At 38.5% G+C, this 23,257-nt stretch overlaps 1 protein-coding gene across 3 annotated transcripts in view; it reads right to left on the bottom strand.

Annotated features, from left to right (window-relative positions):
- The window catches only part of LOC120721073 (myocyte-specific enhancer factor 2A-like), a 46,194-nt gene that overhangs the window by 5,938 nt on the left and 16,999 nt on the right, over positions 1–23,257 (bottom strand). Inside the window, exons 1-7 of one of the 3 annotated variants that reach the window (XM_040011124.1) lie at positions 18,983–19,308; positions 18,177–18,362; positions 13,085–13,288; positions 4,115–4,249; positions 3,642–3,849; positions 3,045–3,098; positions 2,034–2,164 (exon numbers count right to left, since the gene is read on the bottom strand). In XM_040011124.1, coding sequence (XP_039867058.1) covers positions 2,034–2,164; positions 3,045–3,098; positions 3,642–3,849; positions 4,115–4,249; positions 13,085–13,288; positions 18,177–18,230 — 786 coding nt within the window. In that variant the 5' untranslated portion in view covers positions 18,231–18,362; positions 18,983–19,308. Of the gene's footprint in view, positions 1–2,033; positions 2,165–3,044; positions 3,099–3,641; positions 3,850–4,114; positions 4,250–13,084; positions 13,289–18,176; positions 18,363–18,564; positions 18,875–18,982; positions 19,309–23,257 lie in introns of those variants that run through there. The other 2 variants (XM_040011125.1, XM_040011123.1) reach the window with 2 other exon arrangements.

Genomic DNA, 23,257 nt, shown 5'->3' with positions numbered 1-23,257 from the left:
TTTTGCTGGAGTGAATGAAAAGCAGAAAGAAAAATATGAGTGGCTTCTTCTGTTGGTTTAAACAGGGTGGAGGCATTAGCCGTATCATGGTTCGGATTTTATAAGTGTTCCAGCTTCAAACGACTGCAAACCCATTCAGCACAGTTCCTGAAAACTAGACTCTGCCAGATTCTGTTTCCTGCAAACATGACAACAATAAATTATTTGTCACCCAGTCACCGATAATTGGCAAACAGATAAGATCAACAGAATGATGAGGAATTATGATTACTTAATGTGGAATGAATGGCTGCTGATTCATCACTTCTGCAAAGGAAATTTAGTCACTCTGAATTTCAGTGACATTAAACATCGCTATTAAAACTTTAAAAGCTACCTATAATGTGCTCTGAATTTGTAATCTAAATTATATTTAATATAGATTTATTTTACTATTCATTTCTAAATAGTCCGGATATTCTTTTCTTATATCGCACATATGTGAAACTCTTCCTTTTTCTATGAAAAGACCTTGACATTAATTTCTAGAACACCAGAAAATAGAAACTCATATCCTTCTGCAATATGTAAAAATCCCCTGGAAACCACAACCAGTAGAATAATGGAGCTGGTCGGTCACCATAAAAAGAAAAATACAAAGAAAAGAGTGTCAGTTTCCATTGTTTACTAATTGTTACATCATGTCTGAGCACAGTGTGGGAGGCAAGGGCAACAGTAGGAGAGTTAAGGGCAAATCAATAACTTCAGCGACCCGGCACAGCTGCAGAATGTGGAATCTTAAGAAAGGAAAACAGACTCCTTCTACAGTCTTCCAAGTCATCTTACACAACCGTGAACTGGTGCTCTGATGTCATGTATATAAGAACCGTAACTGTGTGTACCAGGCAGCTTTTAAAGCACTTTTTTATGCCCAATTTTTCGCACTTGATATTATTTCTGCATTTCTGTTCTAAACAAGACTTGAGCTTCCATAAAGAATTTGCACTGCCCTCACAAAGAGGCATATGACTTGGGAACTTAGTCGAACTGTCGGTCTTTTCAGATGAACAGGCTGTTGTTTTCCAAAACTTTTGGGCATAATTTGAACTAATAAGCTTTTACATTCTTTTTTGTGTTAGTTTAAGCTGCTATTTAGTGTGAATGCCAATTTGGGTCATAGATTTTATGATGAGATATATATGCATTTAGTCAAATGTGTGACAAACTTTAGTCTGGAAACCCTTCAGGCTAGTCTGTTGACTCAGCCTCTGAGTATAATGGGCGATCTTTCACAGCTTCTGGCGTAGCCAGTGGATATCTGGGCTTTCTAAGGTGGCACTCCCCTTTTACTCTCCACACAGAATTTTTACCTAAAGCCTACTGCTACTGGTTAAATCCTAGCATTTTCAAAAAAGAAAATCTGACTAGAAGTGGACCACAAACAGAACTTTGCACCTTGCCTATAGATTCTGCACATCCACGTGTGTTTTAAAGAGATTACGGGAACCTTAAATGTCATCAAAAGAGTGTTAGTTCACAATAAGACTGAATCTTGTTGAGTCTACTGGAAGGGACTATAAAGAAGTAGCAGTGAAGTCGGTCAAATGAGGCATGCAAGTTTTTGCCAGTATTGTCCGTTCTTCAAAGGAACTATGATTTCATCTGTAAAACCACCAACCATCTGCCCCAAATAGTGTCAAACCAATTGTTCTCAAAAGTTGTTGGCCCACTCTGTGGTAATCTGTGTCATATATTTACCCTGTTCATGCCTGACTCCAACATCCCACAGGCTTAGAAAACACAATGTACTGTTCTGATTCTTAATAAAATCCAGATCAGGAATCAAAGGTTCATGGTTTTATAGAGCTGTCAGCAGCTAGAGGACTCTTCCTAGTTCCAGTCAAAACTAAAACTACATCACATGTTACAAGCTTGATTGCTGTTCTGTATTGGACCTAAATAAATACATAAAGTTTAGGTAACATTTTTGAGAATATTACTCATTATAAAGGCTTTTTTGTTTTGGTCTTAAATATAAAAGAAAACACACTTACCAGTGTTTGCATCATTCCTTTGGAGTGGGGGATGACGACCCGGAGGTCTGTCTTGCGGCTGGTAGGGACCATGCTGTTCCCATGAGGTGGAGGAGGAGATTTTGATGGTATGATCTTTCCAAATCCATTCACTAAATACAGACATGTGGAGGATGTTAATAAGTGATGGTAATTCAATTCCAACTTTCACTTAAGGGCTGATTCTAGCTACTTTTTGTAAGAATTTTGCAAAGGATATTTTTTTGTTAATGGAAAGCATCATGCATATAGCACAAGTTTTAAATATTTAGAGCTTTGGAATGTACTTGAAAATAGAGTGGGGTATTACAGTCTCATGTATTAGATCCATTAAATCAACATGTCCACAGCCAAGTTCTGCATGCAGACTGGAGAAAGTACAGCTATATATTATACAGGAGATAATGATGAATAATTCATATTTTCTCTCTCTTGGCATTACATAATGGCAGTGTTCCTGAGAAGGAGAGCACGGACATGGCAGGAGGGGGATTATGCAAAGACAGTTTGTAGAAAGGGTTGTGGACCAAAGCATAAGGGCAGAAGAGCAGCAACAAAAACCAGGAGGGATGAAACTGAGGTGCAGCCAGGCTCCTGGAAGAACACATCCCTCCACTGGCCTTAGCTGACCAATAGCAAATCCATCACCATCTTACATCAACTCCCACTATTTTAAGAAGCGCTAACAGAACCTCAGAGGAGCCATGAACTAATTATCAGATTATTTCTGTGGAACCTCTTTCTTATATTTCATTCTTTTGTAATTTATTGGCTAATTTTAATCCCTTAAGGCCCCTAGAAAAAAAAAAATCAAGAAAACAAATAACTATTTGTTCAAACAGATCACACACAGTTAACACATGCAGCTGCTCACATGGGATCACAAGCAAAACAAGCTTGCAAAGACTGCTCCATATGCAGGGGGTTGTGTTTGTGCGGCGCATGCAGTATACATGTCAGAGCATGTTTGTTAAACTCCTGTTGGACACATACCAGTCGGTCCAGATCCATTTTGCAGAGCCAGCTCGGAACTGCCCTGCAGGCCACCTGAGGATAAACACAACACACTCGTTAGGATTCGTTATTACATTTTTCTCGCATTTAATGTTCTGCAATCACTAAGAACCACTCTGCATGCATCCATCTTTTTATCTTATTAGTAAGATTTTAAATAAGACTGCAGCTTTAAGTAAGATTGCTTTAGATCGTTCACTTTCCATCTGCTCGAATGTATTTTCCCCAGCAGGGGCTTTTTCTGTACAATAACAGTCAAACTGTTGTTTTTATCAGATACGCTGTCTTCAAATCAATGTTAAAAAATAAATAAATACAATGGAAATCAGTAATTCCTCCTGCGCAGAATGTTTGCATGGCTCATCTCCTGCATCTCCATTAAAAGCTACTATACTGTCTAATTAAAATACATAGTTTTCTACATAGTCTCTCTTCTACTCATAATTCTAAGGCTTATCTGGACATCCTTGCACACATTCATTTTCATGTCTCCTCTGAGTTATTGTCATCGGCTCAGTGTGCAGTTTAACAGTAATTTTAGTTACCAAAGAACAACACAAAGTTCATATTACTCACCTCCAGCACTCGGGGGTCTTTGTGAAGAGTTTATGTTTCTGTGGAGGTGCGAGTGAGGTGAGGAGAGGATACCACCGTCAGCCAAAGCTGCTGTGGCTGCAGCTAGTGCCTGGGAAGTTGCCCCTCCTCCTCCACTGTGACTGTAGGCCATGCTGCCTGGTGCTACATGCATGAAGTGCTGTTGATGCTGCTGCTGCTGGCCTGTGGACTAAGAAGGCAGCAAGAGACAAAAAGAGCCAATCAGCATTCAAATGAAATACATGAACTGGTAAAATGCGATTGTCTTTTATCAGTTGTATTATCTTCATCTTTGTGTCTGTGAGCATGACCAGACATATTATCACCACAGACTGTGGATGGAGGATAAATGACTGGAAGGTTCTTAATTAATGACCCTAAAGAGAAAATGGGGGTGGGAACAGTCACTAAACAAAATGTTGAAAACCAACAAAAAAACAAACAACGCAACTTACAATTTTATGAGTCTTCATCATGTTGTCAAACTCTTCATTAATCTTCTTGTATTTTTCTTCAGTATTAGGAGTGAGGACATAGGATGCGTCAGCATCAGGGCTGTCGCAGCCTCTGTGTTCCTTCTTGTTAAGGGCCTGTAGGTGACATAGTTATAAAGGAGTAGCATTAAAAAAAACAAAAGGGAAAAACATGTGAGCATTGGTTAAAAAACAAACAAACAAACAAAAGCCTTTCACCACCAGTTCTTTAGTAAAAGGTTAAAATGAGTAAAAACATGCAGTTTAATGAGCATTTCCCCTGATAATCTGATTGTTGAGAGTAGAGACAGAAGAGAAAGAGTATGCATAGTCAGTACATAAATTGATTGTGGAACATTAAAATTGAGGTACTACCAAAAACAGGATGTGTATGGATCTGGTTGCTCCCTGTGTGCAATATGGTTGAAATCAGGAAGGGTAACTGACCACTGAGAACACTAGAAATCAGATTCAAGTCTCGTAACGCTCACTGTACATAGCTGCTTCTCAGACACTGAGAACACATTTACAAATTTACAGGTTTATAGTCAAAACCCTTTTTTTCCCTGATGCACTGAGCATGGAGAACACCTTTGAGTATGCATAGATAGTGACATTTCTATACAGACTTCTCAGGCAAGGTGTTAGTCGCAGAGGTGGCAAAAGTGCAGACATTCTGTAACTAAGTATAGATATTAGTGTTAAAAATGTTTTCAGTTTTACTTAAGTAAAGAAGTACAGGCTCTGGGTGAATGAGGCAAGTTGTGTAAAGCGCTTTGAGTGCTCAGATAACGTCGGAAAGCGCTGTATAGGAACCAGTCCATTTACTTCACACTAGGCTTTTTTTAATGTGTTTCACCTTTTGTATACAGTTTCTTACTCAGTCTACACACACAAAAATAAACCTCATCTCTGAGCTGCACCAATAAAGGTATTAATCTGCACATTCACTGACAAACAAGATGAAACTGTAAAGTGGTCTTAAGCAAGATATTTAAGCACGTCCCTGATTATTTACTGGAAGACACTGATGTGACACTGAACCTCATCAACACCTATTTCAGCTTCAGTTTCTAAGGTGAGAAAATTTTAATGTCTCAGTATCTCAGCTCTAGAGCAGTATAGCACCTGGTGGAGACAAATATTATCTGCCTCCATATTTACTGTGAAGACTTTGTGACTTTTGAAGCCGCTGCTCTGTGTAGTTTGCACTTTATGGGTTTTCTTCCTCTAAAGAGAGGCTGCTCCATAAAGCAGACTTGCTGATCTTCTGTAGCAACCTTTTAAACATAATGAACCAGAGCACACACATATGTTTTTTAGAGCATGCCAGAAACAACTTTGAATGTAGTTCGATGGTTTTAGTTATGTATGGCAGACAGACAGGGAAATAAAAGGCAAAGAGTTGACTGTTAATGGATCCCTGAGCGTCACTGAGAGTGAGCCATCAAATTAGATTCACAACTCCTGTGTCTGTGGAGGGTCATATTACTACTGGCAGTGTAGCTTAGACAAAGCTCTACAGTGCTGTCAAAGGCAGTGCTGGTAAAGAAAATTGTACTTTGGAATAGGAACTAAATCTTGGGTTGGAATTCCAGTCATGGTAAAGGCTAGAGCCCAAGACGAGTATCACAAATCATCAACATTCTTCAATTATTATAGTTATTAAACACTCACTTGCCACTCTTTTAGTTACAAAAGTCATTAAAACAAATATCTGACACTAACAACTAACAACTCACTGCATGTAGTCATGTTAACATCGTCAAAATGACGTCCCAGAGGTCAAAGTAAACATCAGAATGGGGAGGACTGATGACTCAAGTGTCTCTGAACATGGTGCCAGATAGGCTGGTCAGAGTATTGCAAAAACTGATGATCTACTGGGGTTTTTTCCAACACAACCATCTCTACATTATAAAGAGAATGGTCTGAAAAACACAAACTGTTCATTGAGCAGCAGTTCTCTGGAGCTGCTCTCATATTAGTACTTTGATCTCTGCCATGTACTTAAGGACAAACAGTATCTGAATATTCTGTTCACTATGCAGCCCTGTTCATCTTTTTTGATGCTAACTTGTTTAACAAGCACTTCAGACATTTTTTTTTCCTGGAAAGACCCGTCTGCTACAGCCTGGGATAAAATAAGACTGACAAACCCTGTAACAACAAAACAATGAGCTAAAAGATGCTGTAATTCTCCAGTGGATTATAGGCCTCCGTAAGCACATTAATAAGTGATGGTACATTTCAAATATTTAACATCAACATGTGTCATGCATTAAAATGGAAGAAGATACGTAATTCCCACTGTACATAAAATCAAGTGAAGCATGGCATTTGCACTGCAGGCTGGTTTTGAATGATTAGGTTTAGATGACTAGTTTGAAATACAGACCGAGTAACTGATATTTGGTCATTTTCAGCACCTGGCCTTTGGCAGATGAGTCACTCTAATAAATAAATAAACAAAAATCATGCCAATATCATGCAAGCCTGTACAGTTACATAATTTCCCTGGTATCCATCACCTCATCTCTGCTCATCTCACGTCATAGCGTGAAATGAAAAGGACCATCAGGGCAACACACCACCCAGCTGACTGTTGGCCCAACACATGTGCTCTGCATTCCCAGACACTAGTACTTACTTAAAGCTTTAAAAACACACACAAATCTATTTCCACAACCGCTGACCACTTAAAAAGTCACTCACTCAGTTCCTGTACAATCTGGCTGCTGCATTTCAGTTCTAGTAAATTCAAGCTAAACAGAATGACAAAGAATGCACATATTTTCTGACCATTCAGTTCAACACGAGCTTTAACTAATCCTGTCTGACTGCTTGTTTGTTGGATGCTATTGTTTGACAACTATGTTGTTTTGTCTAATTATGGAAAGAGATATCACGGTATATTATGTGGGTTACCAATTACTTGTAATTATTCAAAGTGACAGCTTTCAAACACAGTAACCATCAGGGATTTAAAAGTGCTGTAAATTACAAAAGGAAAAAGGATGCAAAATGCATCCAAATTTGCAGATCTGCTGCAAAACCCTTTGACTATCCACCATCATGCTGTGCATTTTTTCAGGAAACAAATGATGTCCAATACAAAGAGTCTGGTGCAGACATTTGCAAATACATTTGCAAATATTATACATCTGTCTTCTGGCAAGACTACCAAAGGAAAACACTGTGACACATAACCTATATTGAGATAAAGGCATTGGAACGTGTGTCTGTAAACAAGAAGGCCAGGAATGTTGTTTAAAAATCCATCTGTGCTTTCAAAGACTAATGTCTGTCGTGTGAAAGTAAGCTCTGGCACAAAGCCTTGACTTAGCTGCTGACTAAGATCAAATGATCACACTAATATCTATTCTGGTCCAAGTGTCACATTAACAACAGACAAAAAAAGATGCAGGAAAAGCCCCTATCTGCCTGCTTTAAAGCTTTAACATACTGGCATTCTAATGTATACGCACTGTAAGTCTTCACAGTACCTTGTAAATATATGTGACACAATACCAGAGCAAAATGTACCATTCCAGCAATGAGATTAAGCATATAATGAATGTGTAATCATTATTAATGATGTGAGGAGACACGAGCTTGACATGAGCTCTTTTAGTTGCTCCGCTCAGAAGTTTATTAGTCTGCAATCATTCTCTGATTCAGGTGAGCCCTGTGCTTGACCTTGCAACAGCTGTTATCAATTATCTGACCACACACTTTCTTTGAATATTACATACTAGTTTTAAAAAATTAAACAAACAGCTTTCATTAGAGATGTGACAGTGGATACAGTACCCCACAGTATGTATCTCCACAGATGCTGGTTCACAGCACTACATCATGTCTGGGCACTATCTTAAAGTGGCTGTTAGAGGATACGACAGTGTGTATGTGTGTCCTTATCATCTCAAATGTCAAAGTCGGCTTTAGTAGATCTCCAAAGGCATCTGGATCACTGCCACCATGAGGCACGAGCTGCACCACTAAGCATCTTGACATGTGAGGGTGACGTCTTGTTGCTCTCGGGGCAACATCACAGATAAAAATAAGACCCCCTCTTTCTCTGGAGCGAGTCTTTTCCAGTCGGGTGATTGCCCTACAGGCTAAGAATAGGCCAGGCATGGGAGTGCTTGAGGAGTGATCCAATGCATCTCTGGCAGAGAGAAAACGCACAGCTCGCATACTTTGAAAGGCACACTTACATTTCACAGATTATTTTCACATGAAGCATCCTGTCACACAGAACTAAACCAAATCAGCTGTTGTGCGTTTTGCCACAGTGCCAGGTTTCACTGTGTTGTAGCGTTCGCTTTCTGTTATGCCTTTCATTCATCTCTGGGCTCTGCAGGCTGACAGGGCTGCACTGCTGCATACCTTGGACAACTGCTCTGTTGTTGTTGAAACTCAAGTCTGCTGGACACAAACTTGTCTCAATTATTATGACAAAAGTAATCTGTTAGTGATAGTAGCTGAACAGTGAGGACTTTGTAGCTGTTTTAGCTGGCAGGCCGTTATCATTACAGGTTTGCTTGCTTCCACCTCCATTTATGGTTGACATTACATTTTCATCTACACACATGGAGACATTTCAAAAGCCTGGTGCTTGTAACAGTGTATGCTAGTCTATCGCAAACACGTTAGGCAGAGTATAGGGTTTGCAGAATTACTCTGGTTGTGGAATGAACACAATCCATGGAAAAGAAAGTTTCTTTGAAACACCATCAGAACTAAGTACATGGAGAGAAGGCCTATCCACGGGAATATTTGTACAGTTGTTTTTGTAATTTCAGTGAACTGGTCCTTTAAATAGCTTACAGGAGCCACTTTGTACTTGAATGTGAAGAAATTGTACTTTCATGAAGTATACAGTTCGTAATCCGAGTGATTAATTAGGATTTATGAGCAGAAAACAACCCCTTGTTCTGCTGCCAAAACTGTTTTATTAGTTTAAAATTTCCTGAACACTAAATTATAACCATGTGTAAGAATTTATCCAACCACAGAAACTTTGGAGATTATAAAATATGCTCTCATTTATACCAGGTTATCTGCTGCCATATTTGACATTTTTACTTTTTAGATGTCAGCCCTGTGTCAAATAATTACTAGTTATTAACGGTTAAGGAAGTTGCTGCTGTTGTGCCATATGGATATATGCACCCAACCCTTGCATACTCTCTGTGACATTTATGAATAACTGCTGGTGCTTGAATGTGCTTAAAAGTCAAATTTATCCTACGTGCAAAGAAAAAACTGTTTTTTGTAAGGCAGGGACTTCATGGCTTCCTGTTTATTGTGTCGTGAGCTTTACTGACACCATGAGAGTTGGCAAAAAAACACAAACAAAGATTGGGTGTTGTATGGTAAAAAGTTACCATACAAAAGTATGAATGATATCACTCTTAATTTAATTCAAACACGAAATGGACTAAAACCATTTCTCTAAATGTTCATCTATTCTTGTAAAGCACTAATAATCGAAGGCTGACTTTATGGTATTGTTGAAAAGGGGAAGTTTATTAATACCCTTAGGTATGATGTTTCCACTTTATGCTTAGTAACGCAACAAGATAATGAAGCCGATAATGCAGCTTGTCAGTTAGTTCATCCAAATCAATGCCATGGATACCCTTTCCAAAAAAAAATGTGCCCTAAAATATGAAAGAAATATCTGAAGTATTGCTAAGATTGATCACATACTGAGAAATATTCAAACTTTATATCAAAACATTTACCTACACTTTCTTTTAAACAATGTAAAGGAAGACAAAGTATGCTGGTATTATAGTAGCATCGCTCATGTGCAGATTTCCTGTGTGTGTCAAAACCAGCCGAGCTATTTGTGTGTTGAAGAGATAGACATCAGCAAGCATAATACTCCATCAAACAACGACAATGAATCCAAAGAAGCTTTCCGCTTCTCCTTCCAAACATGGGAAGACTGTTGTAGCCAGTGGGGTACTACTTTACACATAGTCAAATTTCATGCCTAAATGTTGCAAATAGACTGACCGATATGTAAAAGAACACCTCTCACTTTCTAAGCTTTGTTTTAACCAGCTTGTCTGTATGCGTGACATTTGCGGGAATAAACAAATAAAGGCTCAAAGCAGGCAAATCAAGGCCTATTGGCCTAGAGAGCAGTCACAGGTGTCTGCTTGTGGTTAACAGCAGAATAGACAGGGCCATAGTCCTTAGAATCATTATGGGCAACATCAATGATGCATATTAACTGCCTCCACCACCACCACTGTCACCACATCGAAAATTAATTCAGTGTTCGGTGATTGTAGAGTTTGACGAGACTTTCCAGGTCAACAAGCACGTTTCTATTCTGCACTGGCTTATGGTTTTATTTTTCTTTTCAGCACAGTGCCTGTAGTTACCCTTGAAAAACAATGTCACATTTCCCGGGGAAGGTGAAACATTTGAAATAACAGTAAATTTAGAGCACACTGGAAAAAAGACTTGGCCAGACTCTACTGAAACAAACTTAAAAACCAAAGCTCCTCTTTTCCAGTAAGTGGAGCCATTTTGGAAGTAAATACATTCGTTTGGGAAGCTTGGGTTCCTTACAATTAACATTTGGTACAGCACTGCCAAGCGTGTACACGTGGAACCATCTTTATGAGATCACATAAGAGTGATGAAACTGAAGACAGTTTGGTTGCTCTTCACTTTGATACAATTCTTTCCTTAAGATTGCAAGTTTAAGACTTGATTAAGGTTCTGGGAAGTCTAACTAAAGTTAGGTTAGGAGGACAGTGGTTTGAATGGTTTGAATTAGTGTAAGACCAAAGAAAATGAAAATTAATCCTCTGAAAGGATGGAAACAATACTGAGCGTGTGAGGAAAGAGTGTGGGAGCAGTAAATTCAGGCTTCCGGAGAGAAAAACACGCATTAGAAGCTTACATAAACAGTTACAAAATGAGTCACAATGACCATTCATTTTTAATGGCAGGGACACCGACTAAATGCCATGAAAACAGAACAGAGCTGCTCACGGACCAGTCTCAACAGCATCACCACACTGATGACGCTGTGGGACCAAGCAGAACGGGTGGATAGCTGGGTCTTATCACTGAACAGTCTCAATTGAGCTTTTCTGAGGTCCAGCCTATGTTTCATCATGTTTTTGTATTTCCTTTTTCACTGTGTGACAAAGTGGGTGAGAGTACCACTTGTCTATATTCTTAGTTAACATTCTTGTTTTGATTTAACCATATTTCACATGTGATCTGCAATAGGCAAACGTCTACTATCTCGGGTTTATGTTTTGCACTTTTACAGATTATATAATATAACATCTTGGTCTAAATCAACTCCTATAAGTTTGTTAAATTAACATGTTCTTTATTTCAACTGTTAATTTGTATTGTTTAGAACTTACCTTACCTACCTGTCTTCCAGAAACAAAAGGAGGAAATGTAGTTTTACTTCCTGCTTTATAGCTTCTGGGTTCATCTGAGGTCACAGGAAGAGACCAAGTGCGGGAGGGGAAGAACTCTTGTAATTTAATAAAGTTGATTTTAGAGGGTTTATGAAGAAATAGATTTATTGTTGTAATATGTATTGATTACACCACAGAGTTTATGTTGCCAGTAAAGAGTAGCAGTAGAGGTTTGAATATAATTATGTTCATCTTACCTACCGAATGGAATAGTCCAGAGGTGAAATCGTTTGGTTAAGTGGACTATTTAAGCAGAAGAACTCAGGTGTTTGAGAAGAAAGGTTCAGGTCAGTGTAGCTGTGTGCAGTTTGACCTTAAGTTCCATTGAGTTACGTTCAGTTATGTTTATTTGAACTGAGTTAATTATAGAGTTGAGTTTCTTATTTGTTTCTTTGTAAATATTGTTTGGGTCACAAAATGGTGAATAAACTTGCTACACTGGACAGCATCAGTCTCCTGCACTTCTTTGACTGCTTAAGTCAAGTCTTACCACACACTGACACTGAAAAGAAATGATAAGTAGACTAGTATACTAAGTAGATAAGCGTAGTAAGGCATTTGTTCTGCTATGTGAATGGCTGCACAGTTATTTGGATTGAGTTACATTTTACACATGTACCAGTACTTCCTGATGCTCACCAAACAAGTTTTTTAAATTCCCTATATTGAACATTTGGACCAGTTTAGAGACTTTCTTAAATGACCTCTTTAGTTATTTTATTGCCTTCTTTCATAGTGGAACTCAGCCAGTTTTATTTTACCACTTTAAATCTTAATAACCTTTAGAGTTCCTATTATGCAGTAACTGTAGTACTGTACTGTAATCAGCATGTAATGAGCACACTGCTTGAGCACTTTTATTCGTCTAGCATCACCTACATGAATTCTTCTTTTATTTTTGCCTGATCAGTAGGACTATTCTCATTTTTACTTGTGACCAGTGTAAACTAGTAGAAGGAAACAGCTGCATGTCTGTCTGTCTCTCCTGAACCTCAAGTGTTACTCAACCCTTACATCTGGCCTTTACTTTATAAAGATCAGCACTAATGTGTTCAATGAAATAACACATCATAAGCAACGGAAAATCTATTTCTCAATATTTCATAAAGAGGAAGACAATACTGAAGGCAGCACCTAAATCCTCTGGAGTTAGACTTTCTAGGAATTCATCTTTCTAAAACACAACTGCAGGCATTTGTTTCCCTAATCTGCTGAATGGATGCTGCAAGAGTCGATCCATGCACTTGCGTGCACAATGAAATAATAACTCAGCATTATATTCTTGCTAAAATTTCATTAGTGTTAATTCAAAATCAGCTGCAGCATGCGATGTGTATTTGCATACTACAGTCATTAGTGCTGAGTGATGCAACACAAGAGGTTTCAAGAAATGACCCACCAAAAGACGTCTCTACAAACAGACTATCCAAAGGTCAAAGCAGTGACATGAGTAAAAGGTTAAGAACAGCGTCCTACCACGTACCTCGACGATGTCAGAGTTGGTTCTGCTCTCGTGGGGTTCGTTGTATTCTGTGTACTTCAGCAGGACTTTGTCCATGTCGGTACTGGCGTACTGAAACAGCTTGTTGGAGCCATTGAAGATGATGAGGGCAATTTCACAGTCACACAGAACACTTAACTCGTAGGCCTTCTTCATCAGGCCAAACTTTCTCTTCATGAAAGTCACCTGGAAGAACAAAAGCCAGAGATCAGCCTAGAATAGCTAACCTACAACAGGTCAAATAAAGGGTCATACCTGTTGGTTCTTTCTAGATTTTCACAAGAAAGTCAGAGTATTTATAAAATTAAGGCTACACGGCATCCAAAAATATTTTTGAATGTGTTCTGTCTGAAGTAATAAATCACCGTTTGCTTTGTACTCTGTGCTGTGTATTAAAAATGTTATAAATCTTTCAAAAAAAAAAACAACCTGTTTACAGTAACAATTAAATTTTTTTGTCTTCATAACCCGATAATATTAAAAAAAAAAGTCTTTTAAAGCAGTGAAATCTAAATAGTCCATCTAATGGCTTCTGAACAGGTAATCCGCAGTGCTTTGCCCCGTGGCCTCTGATGTGAATGTATGGTGCAATGATAGCAATAGTAATACAAATCTGCACTAACATAAATGTTTCATTTTAGGTGTTTAAACAACTCTTCCAAAACAAGCGATACATTTGTCAGCTCATCCTACCGCCGTGTTCACTGGCTGATAGTTTTCAGAGAAAAGAGAAGAGAATTAAAATGTGTGTGTAAGTGTCAAACAGGAAGAGACAAGGGGTGGGGGATCTCTAGTTTTCTAGTTCTGCACTTCTGAAAGAACGCAGTAACTAGAAAAGCGCTATACAGTTGCAGGCCATTTACCATTTACCATAATAATCTGGAAATACTAATTCAGTAACACTGCAGTTTCTAGTGGAATGTTACTGAATGAGTGGAGTGGATGGGAAAGGTAGGTGGGGAAAGAAACTATGTAATGTTTCACCTCCCTTAATGATTACCATCAAGGTGTTCAACTTTATTAGTAAGACAGAGGGCTGTGCATAAACATTTTCGGCAGAAATACAGTCAAACCCCCCTTTAAGCTCATACTGTAGTGTTATATTGCACTATGGCTTATAAAGTAGAACAGTCATTCTTGACACCTTCATATTCCTCCAGACCATAAAGCTAAAACGTATTGTTTGGAGTGGACCATTTACAGCTCAGTGTAAACCCACACATAACCCACAGGTCACACATGGATCATGCTCTTATCCCTTTTTTGGTGTGTAGCTCACTCCCTGCAATGAATCATCTGTATTTATCTGGGTATGTCTTACTTCTGTCATAGCTTCTGGGATCCTGACTCATATCTTTTCAGTTCCAGAAGCTTCTGCAGACTCACATCTCAAAGCTTTCTGGCAATGTTGAGTGTCAGGTGTATTTCTTTTTACATGGTTATTTCTGTAGTTCAGTTCTTTACACTTTCCTTTACACTTGTTGTTCTGAGCACTTTTACAGATCTTACCATACCGCTGTCATGACACTCAAGCATCATTATGGCCAAGAATTATAACAGGAAGCGTCTTGATTATTACCTCTGTAAAATATAATTGGGACTAGAGACAGATTTACAACTTTCAAAACAGCCCAGTTGTACGAAACTGTATACCGACACAGGACGCATTATTATTAGAGCTAAATCTAAACTATTCACAGTCAAATAACAAAAATCTTTTTCTCTATTTTTAGCTTTTAGTTGCTTTTCTGCCAAACGATTTATTTAATTGATGGGAATTCTAAATAATACCACTTGAGTGATGGCTTAGTGGTGTTTCAAGAAACTGTGTGCACAGTACCTGTTTAGTAGAAAACATCCACTCCTCTGACAGTCTTTTTTACTTTTCCTGTTTTATGCATTCCCGAAGTGAAGAAACCATTTTATATCCTGGTATTATATACAGTATGTCATTGCTTTACATACTACAATTATAAAGCAGAAATAAGACAGACTAACTTTGATCTAACTGCAAGTCCTAAAAAATTCATATCTTTACTGTTACAAAAGTATTTAACTGTATTTGCAGTAAAATAATGTTGTTTTCTTTCATTTATCGACAGCTGACATTGTAAAGCTAGTTTGACTATAGTCTACATGGTAAACCCTCAGATGGGTAAATATGTGGTCTCTGGTTTAAGCCTCATTTGAAGAATTTTACTCAATGCACTGTAGATTGACTTTTCTTTTTTATAGTATAGAACACCAAATATACATTGACTGGGACTGAATTATTTGCGCACAAACATTCATAAACATTTTTATTTTCTTCCCATCCGGGCTGCTATAATGTAATGTGTGCCTAGTCGCAATATTTTGTATAGTAATTCTCACAGAATCGTTTTTGCAAACATGTTACAGTAACAAGATTAAATGATAGAGGTGAACTGAATGACAGTCTTACAGTTTGGGAAATAAACACGTCCTGAATTCGTAACTGTGCTCACTTGTAAAAAAACAAAACTGTACAGCTTCAGACAGAACTGAAAATAAAAAAAAAAAAAAAATAAAAAAAAAACACATGACATAAAAGTTATGAATTGATTAGCATGTCATTGAGTACAATAAGTATTTGATTCCCTTACAACACACTTAGTACTTGAGTACTTAGTACTTCGTAGAGACAACCTTGTTGGCAAGCACAGCGGTAAGATGTTTCTTGTTGGTCACCAGATCAGCACACATCTCAGCAGGGAATCTGGCCCACACCTCTTCACAGAAACTCTATAAATTATTTTAGCTTTCTTGGCTCCTGCTTGGCAACTCATTGATGTACTTCTTCTTCAGCCACTCCTTTGTTGCCTTGGCAGTTATTTTGGATCATTGACAGGCTGAAAGGCCCATCCAGGACCGATTTTCAATGTTCAGGTTGAGGGAAGGAGGGTTTTTTTTTTATACATGGGTCTGTCCATTGGCCCCTCACTGCAGTGAAGCCATCCTGTACCCTTAGCAGAAAAACAGCCCCCAAACAGAACGTTTCCACTTCCATGCTTGATTGTGGGGATGATGTTCTTTGGGTTATACTCAGTGTTTCCACAAACACAGCAAATGAATGTTATGCAAAACTTTCATCTAACCACAGTTTTTTTCTCCCAAACCTTCTCTTAATCATTTAGATGTTCACTGATAAACTTAAGATAGGCCTGTACACATGCCTTCTCAAGCGAGGGGATATTGGGATCATCAATCCATTACAGCATATTGTGTTACCAATGAAGTGCTTGGTGACTGGGATACCAACTGCCTTGAGATCAGTTACAACTTTGTCATGTGTAGTTTTCGCCTAAACCACCAACTTTCTCATTTTTATTCTCCCCCCCATGAGGCAAGATCTTGCATAGAGCTCAGACTGTGGGTGACTGATGGTCACTTTGTTTTCCATTTTTTAATAATCTTAGCAGAAGTTCACCTTCTCACCAAGCTTTTTGCTGATGGTCTTGTAGCCATTCCAGCAGTCCACAGTCTTGTCCCTGACGTCCTTTGACAACTCTTTGGTCTTGCCCACAGTGGTAGATAGGTGGAAATGGAAGAAACTGATTCTGTATATAAGTGTGTTATATCCACATAATGAGACGAAATCAGGAGCACCTGTAACTGACTGATTGATTGATTGGCTGTGTGCCCATGTGGAACAGGAATTACAATCTATGGGAGCCAGAATTCTGTCTGGGTTGTAGAGAATCAAATACTTACTTCACCCAATGACATGCAAATCAATGTATAACTATTATTTAATGTTTTCTCTCTGGATCATTGGTTCATATTCTGCCCCTCTCCATTAAAATGAAACCATGAAAATTACAAACTGTTCATTTCTTTGTAAGTGAGCAAACGTGCAAATTCAGCAACATTAAATAATCAGTTTCCAAAGGCATAAGGTCAGTTAACTTGTAAACTGTTGTCTCTGAAAACAAGTTTCAAGTGATACTATTTCTTGAGCGTAACTTGCAAATACACGTGAAAAGAGATTACCAAAAACTACACTGTTCCTCTTTTAGAGTGTGTGGCTGCATAAACACCATCTATCACTAGTGCATCTTTCCACTAAAGCCAAGTCATTGCTGTATATTGTGCATGATGTGTGATAGTCTGATACATTAAAAAGAGGAAAAACTGCTGAAAACACTTTATGCACTTGACAGATAAAAAAAAAAAAACACAAACCAACTTCCCAAAATAGAGTACAAGAACCTAAATATACGGCAGACTCAAGTGATAGTGCACGCCACACAACTGAAGCAGTGTCTATCTAAAAATGCTTCAGCCAAGACAACCAAACATCAAATATAAACATTATCCCAGATATTTATTTTCCAGCCACATCCCTATTTCCAGAGCCTGTGCCTTCCTTCCAGACAGGCTGGTATTTGTTGTGCTGTTGGGGGTGATATATATAGAGGAGACAGACAGAGAGGGATTCCAGTGGGCAGCGATGTGGCTGCGTAAGGAGACGGTGAGGAGAGAAGGCCACTGTGTGTCCCTAACACTGACCCACCCTGCTAATGACAGGGTGCTGTCCGGACCCAGCTAACCCCAAATTACTGCCCTCGCCACCAGCTGTGACCACTACACTCTCAAAAGTGAAACAGCTTAAAGAAACCTCTGGGAGCTTCTTAGATTTAAACAAAAGTGTACCAGCAAAAGGTTGGGTGCAGGATCCTTTTACAAAGTGTTAATGAACCTATCAGTACGTGCTCATGTACATAATATGTGTCTTTTTATTAGAAACGGGTACCTGACTAAAATGGCACTTCTACTTTTATGCGGCTCTTTGGGATCGTGGAATCAGCACAGTCAACGTCACATTTTTAGAGTGTGCTCTGAGCAGGAGCGCCACATGGGCCACACATCGACACATGAGATATCACGAAAACTAAACATAACAATGAAATAAATGCTAAGACTAGAAGCTGTTCTCAACAGTTAAAGTACACAGCAGATTTCAGCACTGACATAAAACAACAACGCAAAGATATTTTGCGCAAAAACAAAAAAACTAAAGACATTTAAGAAGACAAAGGAAGAAGACACTCACCTGTCGGTTCCTCTCATCAACGATACGGGTGATTTGAATCTTCTTCCTTCCCATTGCTAAAGCAACGTCCACCAACAACCAAAGATGAATATCAGAGGGCTCCAAGTAGTTAAAAATTTAAAAGACAATCCTCAACACATAGTCCCCCTGTCAGCTCCTGTTAGTCCATCAGCTTAGCATGGCTTTCTGAAAGAGAGCAACAATCAGCGTTAACTTAATCATTGTTTATTTACTGTGTACGAGCAGTCACAGAAACAGTTCTATTCAGCAAAGATATTCAAATACTTGGACAAATCATAGAGTGCAAAGGGTCACACACTGCTTACACTGAAAATGCCAGTTATGCAAGGAAAGAAGGAACAGAAAGAAGAATGAATAATAAACATACATTAGTCAGGGACACAAAATCCATTTCTACCATTTTGAAATTTTCCTCTGCAGTTTGGCATTTCACATTTTGCTGTCACTGTTGATTGCAGTTTTGTAGAAAGAAGGAGGACATCTTTTCAAAACACCATAAAGAGAGCCATTAAGAGGACACGAAGCGAGACTGACTAAACACGTGCTGGTCCAACAACAAGGATATGATCCCTCACCAGCTTCTCAACTACTACTGCTGGAACACACAATTGAGCCGAAGACTGAACTTTCTGTTTGTTCTACAGAGCGTTCCTTTCACTCTGGAGCTGAATCTATAATTATAAACAGACACATGAGCACAGACACTGTAATACATAGAGAATAAGCGTCATACTGTATGTACCATACTTCATCACACGCCTCTGTATACTGTAGCTTGCACCAACCTCTTCTTTATCTGCACCAACCAGGCCAGCTGTCTTTAGTGGATTCACCTCTGCTTTCTGGCTTTCTCCTCTTGCAGGAGTGACCACCTGCCTTGATGCGTCCCTCCTTTCTTCAACCTCAGTGTTTCTGAGCCCTGCCTTCCCACAGAGCTCCTTAGCTCTTACCTAATCTCATCTGATCTGGGAGGAGGCAGAGAGTGAGACGAAGCCAGGCTTTATCCTAACCCTCCCTGGATTATTGCAGCATGTGGAGCCCAGCACTGAGCCACCAAAACCCCCACAGCAGACCCAGTTCACAGGGTTGAGAGATAGAACAAATGCATTTGTCTTTCACCAGAGAAAATGTATTGGTTATTTTTATAGATTTAAATGTAGTGCACATATCTTAAATGGTAATATAGTTAAATACCACAAAAAAAAACCCCACACACACTTAAATTTTCCAAAATACCATTTTAATTCCAAATGTATCTTAGCCCACTTTGTTCTTGTTCCATTTAAATGATTATTTGAAACCCTACATTTTCTGTTTTTGTTTTAGCATTTAAAGCAAAGTTATATTTAAACACAATTAATTTGCAAGAAAAGGCACGCTATCACTCTAATGCTTCCTGTTCACCATCGCCGAGATCCCAACTGACCCTTCAGAAGTCACGACAGAATATAAACTGTAACAGACAAAGACTCCTTGTATGTTTGGGATTTAAAGGTCACACGGATTTATCGGTTTTACAATCTGGATGATTTGATGGGAAGACACAAATATTTTAAAAAGAGAGAAAGAAAATCCTTTCCATGATACTCAGCCCTGCAAACATCATCATCATGCAGATATTTATTTCAGCCTGTGCTTTTGAGTGTTGAATATTTGCAGTGTTCTAAGTTTCAATCAGATAAACCCTGGTATTGCTCTGGTATTATTAGGATAACAGACTGGACTTTGTACTATCTTAGTCACAGCATTCTGTCGTTAAAACATGATGATCTGCTTAAATCTGCTAAATTTTAACACTTCAGGTCACATTAAGTAAAGTCATAACCATAACTAGCCTCTTAGCCGGCCTAACTGGTAATCTGAATAAATGGGACTTCCCCGTTAGTTGCTGGTGCCAGAAATTACTTTAGTTTGGTGTAAAATGATTTTAGAAGATCTTAAATGTTAAGACGGGAAATGTTTATTCTTCCAATTTGGAAGCCTGTTGAATTAGAAACAGTTGAATGTGTTCATTGTTTGCTATTATATATTTATATCAGTATAAATGTGTTCAGTATAAATGCATCTTATGTAATAACATTGAAAACTTACCTGAGATGGTGCTTTTTCATTTTGTAGCAGATTTAAAGTTTGACATTATTGCAAAAATCTTTCATGAATCTGCTGCTTCACTGGTCATTAATGACCTCTAATCATCTATCCATTTTCATAACAGGCTGGAGTCTGTCCCAGCTGTCACAGGGCAAGAGGCAGAGTATACTCTGGATAGACCACCAGTCTACCATAGAGACAGACAGACAACTATTCATGCTCGCATCCACACCCACGACCAGTTTATAATCACCAATTAATCCAACATGTCTTTGGACTGTGGGAGGGAGCTGGATAACAAGGAAACTTTCGTGTTGTGACAGTGCCGCTGCACCACCATGCTGCCTATGATATGAAAAATATGGTGGCTAAAATCAGTACAATAATTACTTTGAACCAAGCTGCCAACTTGCCAAATTAATAGAAGTGTTGTTGTGGAAGCAATTTGCATCCATATATAACTCAGATTATGTAAGATTCACATTAGAAACCACTAACTAATTCAACACTTTGTACTGAAATTGAGCACTCAAAGTGCTTCTATGCTACAAGGTGCATTTATCCTTCCTATTTCAAGTAAACTCTGATGCATCGGAGGCAGCAGGGTTCAGCTTCTTGTCTAAGGAAACTTTGACATGTGGACTGGAGAAGCCAGGAATTGAACCACTGACCCTCCTACTAGGGGACAGCTTGCTGTTTCTCTTACCACAAAATGCATTCTGTGGGAATATTTCCTATCACTTTATTTGCTTCAAAAAGAAAATGTGGAAAAATGTACCAAAAAAAGACAAATGTTAGGTCTGTTTGTCTTTTTTGAATTGCACTAACGCTAACCTTTTTAATGGGATATTTTTATAATTAAAGACAAATTAAAGTTTGTTTTTAAGACCCCCTTTACTTATTACACACTAGTGTTAGATTCTGGACTGGATAGTGGACCAGTGCTCTTTTCTAATATATTTAGCAACTCACACATTAAGTGCTTAATAGTAGGAGGACACAGCACAGGACTCTGGGTTCACCTTCTCTTGTGTTTTGTCATTTTTTGGCTACAAAAATACTTTGAAGGAGATCAGGGGAAGATTGTGGTTTCCCTGAAATATTAATACATGCAACATATCGAGTACTTTATCATTAGTTAGCCAAAGCTTTGACTTTTTCCCCAAAAAAGGTCCGTCAAGGGCCTAAATATAGTCATAGAAAGGTGAATAATTTGTAGCTGCCGTGTGCTAGTATCGTAAGCTAGAAAATCGATGTCAGTGAATAATTTGCAAATAGGTAAATGATGGTAAATATTAAAGATGTGGTTAAGATTTGTTGTTCATGCTGGCAGTTAGGGCTGCCATGATTAGTCGACTAGTCACGATTACGTCGACTATTAAAATCGTCGACGACTAATTTAATAGTCGAAGCGTCGTTTGAAGCTTTGTAAGATCACAAAAGACGCAGGAATAAGTAGTAGGATTTAAGAGTGTAATAACGGACTGAAACAGAAGATGGCAGCACTGCATGTATAAGGATGCCAGCTGCCGTTAAACCCTGAAGAAGAAGAAGATCTGTCCCAGAATTCATAGCGCGGCCCAGCTCAGTTTCCAACAATGGCGGCAGCTAGTTAGTTTTAATATTACTCTTATTATTCTTTCTGGGTCACAAAATAAACGTTTAACATATTTGCAGGTGAGAATGTAGCTGTGTAAACCTCAAATATCGGCTCAGTTTATCAAGACACCACATATTTTCAAAAGCGCTCTGACGTTTTCGGAAACGTCTGTTACCCACTAGCTCGATAGCTAGCCAGGGGCAAGGCTCACTAGAGCCGTGAGAACACCGGACTCCCGGCAAATCGTTTTCAAATCCACCGCCGTCTTTCGCTACTCAGGTTAAACGTGATATATAAGTCACTTAGATAACTTAAAAATGATACTGTTTGGCTTTTTCTAGTATTTTATTTGTTCCTGAGTAAATCGGTTTGGCTGAGATTAAAGTTATAGTTTCTACACAACTGAATGAACGTCAAAGAGACAACTGATTATCAGAAGTGTGAGATGCCCGAGAATATACTCCGGTGTCCTGTTATATTTTAGATAGCAAGGAGCAGACGGCAGAGTTTATTAAACTTCACCGAAACAATCTGCAAATGTCATTAAAATTTAATAAACTATCATCTTATCTTTATTTTTAGTTAGCACATACCTTAAACACTTAAAGCTGTAAGCTAATGATAGTTATATAAGAGCAGATGCATGCTGGTGCAATAAGCTGTACGTTTACATCCAATGGATGCATGCTCTGATTAGTCGACTAATTGCAAAAATAATCGTTTGTGGCAGCCCTACTGGCAGTAAATGTCTAGTCTCCATGTTTTTCTCTGAGTGCTTTATTGCTGACATTTTAAAAAGAATGAAAGATGATGCAACCTTGGATCCAGAAACAATGGAATACTACTGAAACACAAAATTGCCAATTGCTTATGGACACTTTTTCCTCTCTGTAGTAGCAACAATTGCTTTGTTTCAGGCTGCCCATGCTTCAGTGGAGTCTGTTTTACACCGTTCATTCACATGTTTCCCAGACAAGCTGTCCTGATCAATGTTACTATGGCAGAAACTGTCTGGCTAATATGAAAATTAATACAAACAGAGATGACCCAACAGACAACCAGCACTCACAAACACACAAATCATCCATGTACTGTAATATTATTACACCCAAACAAAAAGTCCCATCTATTCTAAAACATTGAGTAACCAGATCACTTTAACAGTTTGCTTTTTTCCATTCTGAGAATTCAAACTAAACAAGAACATCAGCATCTACTATTTGTGCTCCTAATATCTGCAACATACTACCACAAAACCTGACATCTGCTCCAAATCTTAGTTCTTTTAATTTTAAGTACATTTTTAAATTTGTTTTAAGTTAGATCTTAAAACTGTTTTATTCGCTACTGCTTTTAATTAAGATGGAGA

The sequence above is a fragment of the Simochromis diagramma genome, unplaced genomic scaffold, assembly GCF_900408965.1.
Source record: "Simochromis diagramma unplaced genomic scaffold, fSimDia1.1 OVJJ01000603.1, whole genome shotgun sequence".
Classification (NCBI taxonomy): Eukaryota; Metazoa; Chordata; class Actinopteri; order Cichliformes; family Cichlidae; genus Simochromis; species Simochromis diagramma.
Note: the sequence above shows the minus strand (reverse complement) of the source record. Positions and strands in the feature narration are given on the sequence as shown.